The following is a 13,677-nucleotide window of genomic DNA, read 5'->3' on the forward strand; positions in this document are numbered from 1 at the left end:
GAATGCCCTCCCCATCACTCCCTCTTCCCGTGACGGCTCTCACTCCTCCTCTGGGGTCCCACTCAAAGTCTCTGAGAAGCGGCCCAGAACCCCACCCCACACCCAGGGGTAGGGACCCCCTCCTCTGCCTCACGGCACTTTATTCCCCAGTTAGTATACTGTAGGGAAAATTAACACGATTTACTGCTTTCCAAAGCTATCTTCCCTACTGTCCTCTCTTCCTCTAGGCCACGGCCTGGGCTTATTCGCCACACACTCTCCCTGGGGCTGGCAGGGTGTCCAGTGCATAGTAGGTAAGTAGCAAATGTTTAGCACATGAATGAGGGCCAACTGCATCTCAATAAAAGGAAAAGCTTTCTAGTTATCAGAGTTATCCACAGGTAAACAGGTGCTAGTGAGCTCCCTGTTGCCGGAGGAGTGTAAGCTGGAGTACACGAGCAGGGAGGGGTGGTGGCATGGATGTGAATTCATTGGTGGCTTGGATTCCTAAAGACACAAACCATGGACGAGTTTCACTGGAGTCTCCTGGGAGTGTTGGTTACTAATAGAGATTCCCCGACTCAGGAGATTCTGATGCTGCAAGTCTGGGGCAGGCCAGAAATCTGTGTTCAAAACATCATCCCCGGGAAATTTGGAAACACACCCCATTTAGGGACTGTCCCCAAGTCTTGGCTCCAAGATGTCACCCGGACACCAAGATAAGGGAATTGAATATTCAGGCTGGGGCTACAGGTCCTCAGATTCGGGGAGGTTGCGGACCCAGCCCTGGGCCACTCTGTTGAAGCTGGGTCTGAGACGGAGGAGTTCTAAGCCACTGATGAGCTCCGGGACGAAGGGGGTGCCTGCCCTGGGAACAGTCTCCCCAACCAGGGGTCCTCCAAAGGGCACCGGGGTCCTGGGGAGAGAAGAGCAGCAGAAGAGGTGGGCTGTGTGGGAGAGGGATGGCAGAGCACTGACATGCGGGTCACGATGTGGGGCCCCCTCCGTGCCTCCCTCTGTTTCCCCACCTATACCAGGCTTTGTACTGTCTTTAACAGGTTTCTCTGGCTCTGCCCATTCCCCAGTCTCCTTCTAGTGCGGATGGCTTGTTGCTTGGGAATGGGAATGAAATTTTCAAAGCTAGAATTGGCTGGTCCCAGACAAAACTCTAGGTACCCCTTAAGTATTAAGCTCCAGAAGCCAAAAGAGCTGGAATGGGGTTTTTCCTTGCTCTGCTCATCTCCCCTTAGAACAGGGGAGAATTAGAGAGGGGAGAGAGGATTAGAAAGAGCACTGAGAAGGGCCCCTGGTTGGCTCAGTTGGTTAAGCAACCGGCTCTTGATTTCAGCTCAGGTCATGATCTCATGGTCTGTGAGTTCAAGTCCCAGCTGCCGGTGCAGAGCCTGCTTGGAATTTATAAAAGAGATGCACCATTTGTCACCCATAAGACTGGTAGGAAGAAATAATTTGATAAGGGGGCAAAGTTGATGAGGCGGTGGGGGCAAAGTTTCACTTAGATACTGTTGGTTGGAGGGTAAATTGGTGCTGCTCCCTTGGAGGACAATTTGGCAGGATCTTTTTCACCTAAACATGTGCAAACTCTGTCAACCAGCAATTGCACCTGTGAGCATACGGCTTAGGAAAGCACGTGCACAGACAAACGGATACAAGCAGGGATTGGTGACAAACCAGAAACAGCCCCTATGTCCACGGCAGAGAAATGGACAAGACAAATGTATATTCACATGGTGGAATACCATACAGCAGCTTAAAAGGCATGAAAAGATCTGTTTGTATTATGTAGGATAGATTTCAAAAGCATACTGTTGAGTCAAAAAGGCAAGCAAGTTCCATGATGAAATACAAAGTATTAAAATGCCCACTATACATAAAACAATCCCATCCCCTATCAGAATGTAGCTGCTGGTAGAAAATGATCTGAAAACACACACCAACCTGACAACGGTATTCCATTTGGGAAGGGAACTGGGATTGGAGGATGGTGAACAAAAGGCCCTCTATTTGTAGTGTGTGTGTGTGTGTGTGTGTGTGTGTGTGTGTCTTTATTTAAGAGAATATAAGTATGTTATTTTTAAACTTTTTTCATTTTAAGACAAGTTAAAAAGCATTGCTTGTGTAGTGTTTTCCTCGAAGCCCGGGACCAATGGGAATGGGGGAGTGTTTGCCCCCCGGGGGTAGAAAGGCAGACCGCAGGCCAGGGCCTGGGTTCCAGCCAGTATAGCATTTCTGCCCGGACCACCCCGGCTGTGGCGGCAACAGCCAGGCCCTGTGGGAACAGGCTGGGCAGTTTCCAAGCTGCACAGGCCTCACGATTCGGCCCTTGACTAGAAGCCCAGAGCCCTGGATCCTGAGCACAGCTTGGCCACCAACACTGCTGTTCCCCCCCTTCTTAGCCTCAGTTGGCCCTTCTGTCTCAGACGGGGCCTGGGCTCAGGGCCCCCGAAGGTCCTCCTTCTGCTGATGGGAATGTGCTTCAGCCTGTCATAGCTGCAGTGTGAGATAGATGGGGCTATGACTCGACTTGGCCAGCCTGGAAGCCGGCGCCCGGGACTGAATGTCTGCTGAGGGTTTTAAATAGCTGGGCAGGCAGGAGCTGAGGGCCCCCGGAGGAGGGAGAACGCAGTCTCGCCTGGCAGAAACCCCAGAACGTCTGCCAATGGCTCGTGGCTCACACGGTGCCTGTTGGGCACAATTCTTCCTGTAGGGGCCCTCCTGGCTATCAGCTGTTTGAGGGCAAGCACCTCCCTTCTGAGCAGTCTCTTTTCAGTGCTGGTCACCCCCAGTTGTCAGACGGTCTCCGCATGTGGTCTGGGCCAGAAGAGCTGGACCTTGGCCTCCTCCGGTGGACCCCCCCCTTTCTCACTTTAATGCAGCCAAAGCCAGAGGAGCATTTTTCAGAAATAGCATCAGACTGAAGAAGCCGACTGCAGTTGAAATGCATCCCCCAGCCCAAGGCCTTCCTCCAGTGCCAGACTCCTGTCTTGACTCCTATGATTTGTCTTTGGGCCCCTAGGTCAGCACACTAAGTTTATCCCTTTCAGTTCTCCCTAGTAGCTTTTCCAACCATCATTTCAGCCTGTAACTACTACTCCTAATACCAATAGCTACTGTTTATTGACAGCTTATTCCTTGCTAGAAACTTTGCCTATGACTTCTCATGCCAGCCTCACAACAAACTTATGAAGAGATTCTGTAATGATGCAGACGGGGAAATGGAGGCTCAGAGAAGTTAAGTCACTTGCCCAAGGTCACACAGCTAAGCAAGGAGTCTACATTTAAGCCCACGTTGAGGCCCCATGCTCTGGATAGTACAAGCCACTCTTCTGTGGCTCTCACCTCTGCTGTCCAACGTTTCACTGCCGTCCCCCACTCTGATAGAGCCTCAAGCCATTTCTAGACCTCTTCCAGACCATTGATGAACATGAGGAAAAGGCTGAGCTGATCTAGGAGTAATGAGATCCAGGGCCCCCACCTAGGGAGGATATCCATCAAAGGGGTGGCACCAGGAGTGCAGGAGAATAAGACCCCGGGCTCTGGAGTCAGACTAACCCAGACTTGGATCCCAGCCCTGCTTCTTGCCTCGTGACTGTGGGCAGGTTGTCGGTGTTCCTGAGTGGGTCTCTTCACTGGCGAAATAGAAAACATTGAGGCACGTCCCCACCCTGTTGTGTGCAGAAACTGAGATGTGTGGCACATTCACCCATTCACTCCCTGTACATTTACTGCGGACCTACTATGTGCTGAGGCAAGAGTTCTACCGAGTTCTAGCAAGAGCTCAATCAACGTGTAAGTGTTCAGATAGAGCTTGGCATGTCCAAGGGCTTGGGAAATGCAGCCACTACTGTGTTGTGCCAGGCACCTGCACCCCCTAGGGACCTCTCCCCAAGCTGCCCACCCATCCTTACTTGTTGAAATTTCGAAACTCGGCAGGGCTGGGGGTGTGACTTCTGCCATCGCTCTGGTAGTCCCGGTAGCTGATGAACTCCTGCCAAGGACAGCGGTAGCCCTTGGGGATGGCCGTGTGGTTGAACTTCTCCGGCGGGACGCCCTTCAGCGGCTGGGCATAGCCTGGAGGTGGAGCAGGGCGTGTGGGAGGCAGGCAGGCTGGGGCACCCGGGGGGCTTTTCTCCCTCTGCCCCCACGCCTGCCCACCTGGTGGATATGGTTGGGGGAGGGAAGTCTGGAGCTGGGGTAGAGGAGTGGGAGGGATGTAATGCCAAAGTTGCGCCAGCAAAGGGGAAGGAGGCTTCCCCACCCCTGGAAGCAAGGAGGACCGGCATCTCGAGTCGGGGCGTAGACTCTGGCTGGCTTTGTGACCTTGGGGACGTTGCTGTGCCCCCCTGGGCTTGTGTTAGATCTGTGGAGGGGCGTGGGGGGTCAGGGAGGTGGACTAGACAGCCCTCTGGGCACTGTCCCTGCCCCACCCTGGAGCACTGCCACGCTTGGGTCCCCCAGCCCTGGTCCCAGGACCCGGGGCTGAACTCACCTGGCGCCAGGGCGCTGGGGCTGCGGGGGCGTTCCGCAGGGAAGGCTGAGGGCTGGGCCACCTCGGGGCCCCCAGGCGTGGCCCGGAAGATGTGGAGCTCAGAGCTGCAGCTCTGCCCCTCAGGGCCGTTGGCAACCTGGGCACAGGAGCGGGCGCTCAGAGGCTGGCCCGAGCTGCCTGGCTCCTTCCCCCGAACTCCCCCATTTTCCCAGGGCTCCCTCCACGCTCACCTTCCCCTGGGCATGAAGGGGGCCGGCCTCCGCTGTTCCCGCTGTTCCCGTCACCTTCCCCTTGGCGCTTCGGTCCACCAGCTGTGGGCACAAATAGACCACAGGGAGGCTCAGTGGGGCAAGGATCCAGGGTTGTCCCAACACCGAAAAAGGGAGGGGCGCATAATCTTAGCGCCCACATCCCGGGGATGCGGGGTAGGGGGGATGAGTTAATAGCGAAGAACGCTAAACTCGGTGCCAGGGACAGGAAGATGGGCTCTATATGTTAGATGCTATTCTAATATTGACCCTGGCCAGATAACCTTCCTGAGTCTGTTTCCTTGTCTGTGAGATGGAAGTACTGATGATAATATCAGCTCACAGGGCCCTATGAGCATAAAATGAGATGATACATGTGAAGTGTGTGGCTAGCGCTGTCTCAGGCACCTCGCGAAGGTAGGTGTTTTGTCGTCTTTACTCTTGTGCATCCTGCCACATCGTCCCCTCTCAGTCACCCCCTGTCTAGTCCAGAAATGGAGTGGCGTATGAGTGGAATGTCCCCGAGTGACTGAAACTACCTGCGGACTCTTTGAAGCCTGAGGATAAGCCGTTCTTGTCTCTACCAGCAGACTGTTTTCTGGCCTTTTCCTTCTTCTAGAGGCAGGAAGAGAAGGAGTTCTCTCTCTTAGGTTCTCTCTCCGTTCTCTCTCTCTGTGTTCTCTCTCTGAGGTCAAGCCCAAGTCTCATCTAAATCCTGCTCACTGCCAATTCAGCCCAGAGCACTTTTTGTAGGAGCCAGAGTGCCCTCCTCACCCCACAGCTCGCCCTGCCCGGTCCGCTCTCCGTTTTGCGTCTACGGAGAGGCACCTAAAGAGGTAACGCTTTTCTAGGATCACACGGCAAGTCAGGGGCTCGAGCCGATGGGAACGTCACAGCCTTTCCAGCTGGAGCTGCAGGGGCTCCCCGGGGGCCAGAGGTCTTCATCTGACTCGCTGCTTGGCTCTAGGCTTGGCTCTAAGCTCACCGAGCCTCAGTTCCCCGGTAAGCACGGTGGGGGCTAACTCACCGCCCTCTGGCTGGCTGGAAATTCAAAGGTGAACCTCTGTACCCGGCGCTGTCTCTTCTGGAAGAGGAGGGATCCTCTGTTGTTGCGTAGCGAGAGCTCCTCCATCATCAAGTCCTGGGGCACACTCAGCTTCTTGCCCAGGTCCAGCAAAGGGACTGCTCAGAGAGGCCAGAGGGAGCTCTTACCACCAAACCCTCAGGGCACTCGGGGCTGCCAGCCTCCAAGTGACCTCCTCTGAGCAGCTCCAGTACCATGCCGCGGAATCTTAGCCCGCCTGGGGGGCAGAAATGAGCTCGCAGAGTTTAATGTGCATGTGTTTGACACCCAGTGAAACTGAGTTCTTCCAGATGTTCTCTGGCCATTTGTATTTTTTCCACGGATGTCCTCGGCAGCTCTTTGCCCACAGTGGTGGGAGCCGTGAGACATGGTCAGATTGTAGATATCTCCTAACGGTAAGCCATGGGTGTGAGCCATGCGAGGGGAGGAGGGGTACTTTCCGGCCTGAGCCACTGGCAGGAAGGCACAGCCGCTCACTGAGGTGGGGAGGGCAGGAGGAGGGTGAGAGGGGGCAAGATCAGGAGTTCAGTGTTAGACGTCTGTTCGTTCAGTTTTAAAATAGCCTTTTATTATTATAAAAATAGCATATATGTGCATTGAAGAAAGTTAGGAAATACAGATATAAAGGGGAAAGAGAAAAATGTCATTTCTATCACCTGGAGATGTCCACTTTTAACACTTTGGTGTGTGTCCGTTCATATCTTTTTTTAAAGACTACCTATTCATGTATGAGTTTTCAGCCAAAATGAAGTCATAGTTATACAAGCTTTGTGACTTGGTTTTATCAGTTGAAGATCTCCACCTGTACACACGTGAAAAGATACTCAGCCTCACTCATGATCAGGGGAACACAAATCAAAACGGTAATGAGATATCACCTCACACCTGTCAGAATGGCTCACACGAACAATCCAGGCAACAACAGATGTTGGCGAGGATGCGGAGAGAGAGGATCTCTTTTGCATTGTTAGTGGGAATGCAAGCTGGTGCAGCCACTCTGGAAAACAGTATGGAGGTTCCTCAAAAAACTAAAAATAGAACTACCCTACGACCCAGCAATTGCGCTACTAGGCATTTATCCAAAGGATACAAAAATGCTGATTCGAAGGGGCACATGCACCCCCATGTTTATAGCAGCACTCGCAACAATAGCCAAAGTATGGAAAGAGTCCTAATGTCCATCAACTAATGAATGGATAAAGAAGATGTGGTATATTGGAATACAATGAAATATTACTCAGCGATCAAAAAGAAAGAAATCTTGCCATTTGCAATGGTGTGGATGGAACTAGAATGTATTATGCTAAACGAAATAGGTCAGTCAGAGGGAGATAAATATCATGATTTCACTCATATGTGGAATTTAAGAAACACAACAGATGAACATAGGGGAAGGGAAGCAAACATAAGATAAAAACAGAGAGGGAGGCAGACCATAAGAGACCCTTAAATACAGAGAACAAACTGAAGTTGCAGGAGGGGAGGGGGGAGGGGGATGGCTTAAATGGGTGATGGGCATTAAAGAGGGCACTTTTTGGGGTTAGCATTGGGTGTCACATGTTAGAGATGAGTCACCGGGTTCTACTCCCGAAACCAAGACTGTATGTTAACTAACTTGAATTTAAATAATAGTAAGAGATCGCCACCTGCGCGAGTGAACACATTTTTATTTCACACAATCCCTAATCCATATTTAAATCCCCTTAATTGTCTGCAGAATTGGGCATATAAGGTTTGAAGAACCTCGACGACACCCAAACGGAGAAGCCGAGGAGGGCACCAGATATGTGAGCCTAGTGCTCACGGGACAAACTGACCTGAGATACAAATTGGGGCATTGTGGGCCTACAAACGGTATCTGTCATTGTCTTTGTTGTTTGATGAAGACTATTACATTTACTTTTTTTCTCAAAGTTAGGATGAGTCGTCGTAGCCATGGAGAGGGTTTCCAGGCTATCCTTAATGGTTTCAGAGCCCAACAAACACTGTTACACCCTTCCCAACAAGGGAAGTCTTTTGGAGGCAAGGAGTGACAGAGTGGTGAGGGCACTGACAGGAAAGGGATACGGGGGGGACAGCGTGGCCAGAGTTGTCCATCTCTAAAATCCGATACACGGAGGTTCGTGTTCCAGCTCTATAAACGGTATGTAGAGCCGGAAGGCTGGATGAGATCACTGGGGATGTGAGAATAGGTAAAAAGATCCCAAGCCTGAGTTCCAGGCCTGCCGCATTCAGACGGAGGAGGTGAGGAACCAGCCACGGAGCCTGGGAAGGGGAGCCTGGTGAAGCAGGAGGAAATCCAGAGTGTGGGGCCCTGGAAACCAAGTGATGAAAGTGTTTCGGGGAAGATGGGTTGATCACGAAGCCACATGCTTCTGCTTAGTGAGGAGGAGGAAGGCCGAATACTGGCCGTCCTCTTTACTGTCATGGGGTTATTATTGGTCACCCTCACAAGAGTAGTTTCCATGGAGTATTTGGGTGTGAAAACCTTACTGGAAAGTGTTACGAGAAAATGGACAGGGGAACATTATAGCCACACCACGAGCAAGCAATGAACCAAATCTAGGATGTGGGACATTTTATAGGGCAGCTGGCCTGGGTTCTTCAAAGGAGTGAATGACATGGGAAAAAAAATAGAAGAAGACAGGGCCGGGAGGGCGGGGGGTAGGGTGTAGATTAAAAGAGATTTAAGAGACGCGGCCACCAAATAAACAGTGGTCCTTCTTTGGATGCTCATTAAAACAAACTAGAAAACTGAAGAAAGTTGATGCTGGCACTGGTTACCAAGCTAAAGTTGCTAACAACTTGAGAGAGAGAGACAGAGAGAGAGAGGGAGAATCTCAAGCAGTCTCTACACTCAGCACAAAGCCCAATGTGGGGCTCAATCCCACCACCCTGGGATCATGACCTGAGCTGAAATCAAGAGTCAGATGCTCAACTAAGACACCCAGACCCCCCTCTTTTCATTATTTTGGATGCCTCCTGAGCCTGATGAAATGACAGGCTCTTTGGGTTTTGCTTTGGACTCCAGGAATGAAAGGAGGGCCACGGAGATTTGCACTCTCTATTTTTGTGTGTTTGGAAATGAGCTTGATAAAATGTTGAAGACAGCGAGTGAGGAGGGGAGAAAGTATAGACAACAACGTTGAGGAGTTATGCTCTACAGGACCCGAGGCATCTGTAGAGTCAAGAGGTGTTTGTTTGTTTTTAAGAGGGAGAAGTAAAAGCATGCTTTGTGGCTGATGGGAAATTTTGACAATGCAGTAGAGAGAGGGCAGAATGGAAGAATGTCCTTGGGCAGGAGAGAGGGGCAGGGAGGGTATCTGGTGCCCAACTGGAAGGGGTAGCTTCAGACACGTGCACGGAGAGGTCAGCCACCACGTGGGGAAGAAAAACAGGGAACGCCGAACAGAGGTTCCCTTTTGGTTCCGTAATTCTCAGTGCAATAGGAAGCAAGGTCATCAGTTGGGAACGAAGATAGGGGAGGAGGCATTGGGAGTTTGGGGAGAGAGGTTGCCAACGTTGTGTAAGAGAATAGTACCGGATGGGGAGACAGGCCTGATGTGGCCACCAGGCGGCATCGAGGCCAAGGCAGGTGCTGTGATTCATTCCACTCGATGGGATCCAAACAGCCTTTTTAAAAAAGGAGGCTGATGATTTTTTTCATTCTTTCAGCAAATAAAGAGAGCGCACCTTTTACATGTTAGGAACAGAAAGAGATCCATTGTAGGGTAAGAGGGGCAAAAAAACAAGTTTCAGAAGAATCTGTATTCTAGGATTGCACTCATATTTTAAAAAATAAGTACTGTTGATGCACACATTGAAAAATCTGCATGGAGACGTGCCAAATATTAGTAGTGACTACATACAGGACATAGGAAGAGGAGGGCTGGAAATCACACTAATTTTTAACGAGAAAAGGTACTGCATACTTAAAAGCATGAAAGACTATTTATACCGAAATATATAATAAAAAGTCCCCTGGCATCATACTGTCAAATATTGTCCAGATGAATTGACCTCGACAGTAAAAAAAAAAAAAAGTTACAGATAAAATCTATTTAAGGAAACAATTCTATTTCTAGGCTCTCATTCTTAGGGAGAAAAGTTGAATAAGCATGCCTGAAGTTATGTATACAAGGATGTTTATGGCAGTGAGGGTTCAGATTGTGAAAACCGGGCATCAGTGTTGTGGGGGTGCTGCCCAGATGTCCTTTATCAGTGGCTCTGTGTCACAACTGGCCCCTTCTGCAGAGAGCTGCCTGGCTGAGCAGAAGTGCTCACAGCCCCCTCGCTGAAGGCAGGGTGAATTCTGTGGACTCTGGGGGCCTGGAGCCCCCACAAGGTCAGACTGAACCTGGGCTACAGATGAGCCCATATCCTGGCTTAGCAATTTCCCCCACCCTATCCCCCTCCTGTCATCCCTCCTCCTGAGAGTCCAACCTCAGTAAGTCACTTGCTTGAGAATCTTCAACTCTGTTCCTAAGGGTCCAACCTGAGATGAGCCTTCACGACTGCCAGTAAGGTGTGTGTGTACCAATATGCTGAATATATTATGTGCTGGGGGAGCAGGGGGAGGGGATGGAGAGAGAAATCATAGCAGGAGGGAAAGAAGTCTCTGGAACGCTGCTAGTGGAAAAAAAAAAAAAGCAAGCTAAAGAACCCAGCGTATAGTACTTAGCCCACATGTATTTGCGTTTATATAAATACATTTGTATATGAACGGAAAATGGATTTACACAATTATGCTAACAGTGGTTATCTCCAGATGGTCCCATTACGAGGAACTTTCACTTTCAAAGTCATTCATGTCTGTTTTGTCTGAATATCTTATAAAATGGATGTATTATTTGTACAACCGTGTAGTAAGGAAGAGGGCTCTGGAGACAGAGATCTGGAGTCAAATCTCAGCTCTACTGACTACTACATCCATGATCACCTAGCTCCTCTGAACCTCGGTTTTCTCATCTACAAAACAGGGACAATAACATCTAACTTACAGAGTTGTTGTTTATGTGTATAACATAGAGCATAAAAGCCCTTAGCACTGGATCTGATGCAGAGTAAGTACATAATAATGGTAAGTGTTTTCATCATCATCACCTTACAGTGCTGTCTTCTGATGGTGAGACTATGAGATTTTTTTTTTTTTTCTTTCTACTTTTCTTTGGTTTCAGAATTGTCTTGCGTTAATACCCTAGCGATAGTCAACAATGTATACATTTCCAGTCTGGCATAAATGATATGTGTCCACATTTGGGGGGGCCGCAACTAATTACTTAGACAAAGGGGAAGATAAAGCATTGCCTGGTTCTTCTAGTTAGAGCATCAATACCTCACCAAGTTGGCATATTTTAGCACTTGAAATCATGAAGTTAAAAAAAAAAAAAACTTGATGCCAACAAAAGGAGGCAAGAACACACAAAACAGGTTAGGACCACTCACATATAAAGTCATACGACATGGTTAGGGGAGCCTGGGTGGCTCAGTTGGCTAAGCGTTTGACTTCAGCTCAGGTCATGATCTCACAGTTTGTGAGTTCGAGCCCCATGGCGGGCTCTGTGCTGACAGCTCAGAGCCTGGAACCTACTTTGGATGCTGTGTCTCCCTCCGTCTGCCCCTCCCCTGCTCGCGCTCTGTCTCTCTGTGTCTCTCAAAAATAAGTAGAACGTTAAAAAAAAAAAAAAAGTCATTCAACATGATTAAATACTTCTTAGAACCCTGCACGGGGCAAAACCGCAGTGGTGTCGATTGATGAGGGTTTACCGGAGCTCGGTTCACTGTCCGCGTGCACCAGGACACTTGCCTGAAAGGTGAATGTGTGGCCCCCCTCCAGGTCCACTGAATCAGAATCCCTGGGGGAAGGGGCTGGGACTCTGCATTTTGAACCCGCAACACCACTTCACTATCATTCACACTAAAGCCTGAGAGCTAGGACTTGGCTGAATTCATTTTTTAAAATACTTGAAATGCCCTGACATAGGCCAAATGAACAGACTCCAGAATTACGCGGAGAGTTCCAGAAGGGGTCTTCTATGGTGATACACATGTGTTTTAGATGATTTCTTCATTGAGTGAGCTGGCTTTTAAGTGAAATGGTCTGAGTCACCCTGGGGAGCCTGCTCTTGCCAGCCTGCCTTACTCTCCCCGCCACCTTGTCTCTTGCCACAGGGGCTCGGTGAGACCCACAGTTACAGGAAGCAAGGGCAAGTGTACGGGGAGCTTGGGGCCACGGTAAGGCTGGATCTGGGACCAGAGCCCTCAGTGCTCAACTCGGGGCTGAGGTAAGGACTTAGTTGGGCCCAGGGCCCAGTCTAGGGCATTCAATCTCAGCTCCTGGGTGTGTGGGTGTCAGGGCAAGGCCCCTCCCAATGCTTCGGGAAACTTCCCAGCCCAAGTGGCAGATTCCACAGGCACTCCCTCAGGGCTGGCCTGGAACTCACACCTGTTTGCCCGGGCCTCGGGCCAATAGGCCTGTGTGGCTGCCCTTTGGGACCAGGAAAGGATGGGGTCAGAGGAACCCACAAGGGCTGAGTCCACCTTACCTGGTCCAGTGAGGTCCCCCATGGCAGCCATCACGGGCCCCTTCTGCTCCTTAGGGATCATCCTGTGGAAGAGAGATGCCTGCAAATGGGCCAGCCCTCCTCCATCCACCCCCAGACCTCCTCTTAGTCCCTGCCAGACCTCCTCTCAGTCCCTGGTCCACCCAGCCTCAGCCCTGAACCGCCTTGGTCCACCCTAGTCTCAAGGAAGGGCTGTCTGAGCTGGAAAGGGCTTTGGGGCCTCTGTGTACAGAGGAGGAGACTGAGGTCCAGGGAAGGCAAGGGAGGTGTGAGAGGCCACACAATGTGCTTCACAGGTTGTCAGGGAGGCACTCTTTCTTTAGGGGCTGATCTCTGGGACATGAGGGGTAGGGGAGGTGGGGGTCTCAGACCACTGTCATCCACTCAGATGAGCTTCTAATCAGAGGCTGAAAGAAGATGGAAGTTTAAGTCAGGGAGAGGGGGGTATGGATGGGTTGTCAGTCTGGGGTCTACAAGGCTGGTCCTGTCCTTTTATCCCCAATACTTGGCTCGGAGGCTTGAGGGCACAGGCTGGTCCAAGGAAGCTGAGAGACCCATTGCCCCCCTTCCCTATGCCCCATCCCTCAGCTGACTTACAGGGGGCTCTCTTCTGCCTCACCCCTTCTCTCTTTCCTCCTCCATCTCACCCCCCCGCCCCCCCCCCCCCCCCCCCCCCAGTTTGCATCTCATGGGACTTTTCAGGGATCTTGGAGGAGATTTACAAACAAAAAGAGATCTAGAGCCCCAGAGGATCCCTGCAGGCTCCAAGTCCAGATTCCCTGATTTGCCCCCAGGAGAGAAGGCAGAGCCCTTGAGGCCCCTGACACACTACCCACCCCTGTGCTTTGCTTCCAGGTTTTTCTACACTCCTTCCTTTGGAAAAAAGTCTGCCTCTATCTATACCCCACACTCACACATGGCCCCTGGTCAGTGGGCACTGAACTGGGCAACCTGGAGTCCAATCCATGCCCCTGACTTCCTCTGTAACTGTGTGTGAGTAGCTCTCCAACTCTGTGCCTCAGTTCCTCTTATGTGCCCTTATTACATAAGGAGGGTGGGCTAGATCATGGGATCCACAGACAGACTTTGGGGCATCCATAACCGCCCCCCCTGCCCCACAAACTGTGTCACACATGAGCATGTCTACAGGCTTTTGGGGGGAGGGCCATGAGTTAGGGGAGAGTGCTCTGACCGTGACCACTCAGGAGTCTACAGTGCACGGGTCTGTTTCTTGATAAACACTCCCCTTACAGACAGGCACGGACATTGGGAAGGGCTCTCATCTTACAGACACGG

The 13,677-nt window shown here is 50.9% G+C and overlaps 1 protein-coding gene across 1 annotated transcript; it reads right to left on the reverse strand.

Moving 5' to 3' along the window:
* Positions 1-726: 726 nt before the first annotated feature.
* On the reverse strand, positions 727-12,424 carry MYOZ3 (myozenin 3). The gene is made up of 6 exons (XM_042907616.1): positions 12,364-12,424; positions 5,762-5,916; positions 4,744-4,797; positions 4,487-4,622; positions 3,906-4,068; positions 727-895 (listed from the first exon to the last, which is right to left on the reverse strand). Exons 1-6 carry the CDS (start codon positions 12,422-12,424, stop codon positions 727-729), a joined length of 738 nt encoding a protein of 245 aa, XP_042763550.1.
* Between the last annotated feature and the right edge of the window lie 1,253 nt (positions 12,425-13,677).

This window comes from Panthera leo, chromosome A1 (assembly GCF_018350215.1).
Source record: "Panthera leo isolate Ple1 chromosome A1, P.leo_Ple1_pat1.1, whole genome shotgun sequence".
NCBI lineage: Eukaryota > Metazoa > Chordata > Mammalia > Carnivora > Felidae > Panthera > Panthera leo.

Excerpts from the sequence above, each read along its gene's own strand:
- MYOZ3 (XM_042907616.1), bottom strand. The coding sequence starts at position 12,424 with ATGATCCCTAAGGAGCAGAAGGGGCCCGTGATGGCTGCCATGGGGGAC. Across the intron at positions 4,798-5,761 it reads TTCCAGCCAGCCAGAGGGCG|CTGGTGGACCGAAGCGCCAA; the intron begins GTGAGTTAGCCC and ends TTGTGCCCACAG. Across the intron at positions 4,069-4,486 it reads CCCCAGCGCCCTGGCGCCAG|GCTATGCCCAGCCGCTGAAG; the intron begins GTGAGTTCAGCC and ends CTCCACCTCCAG.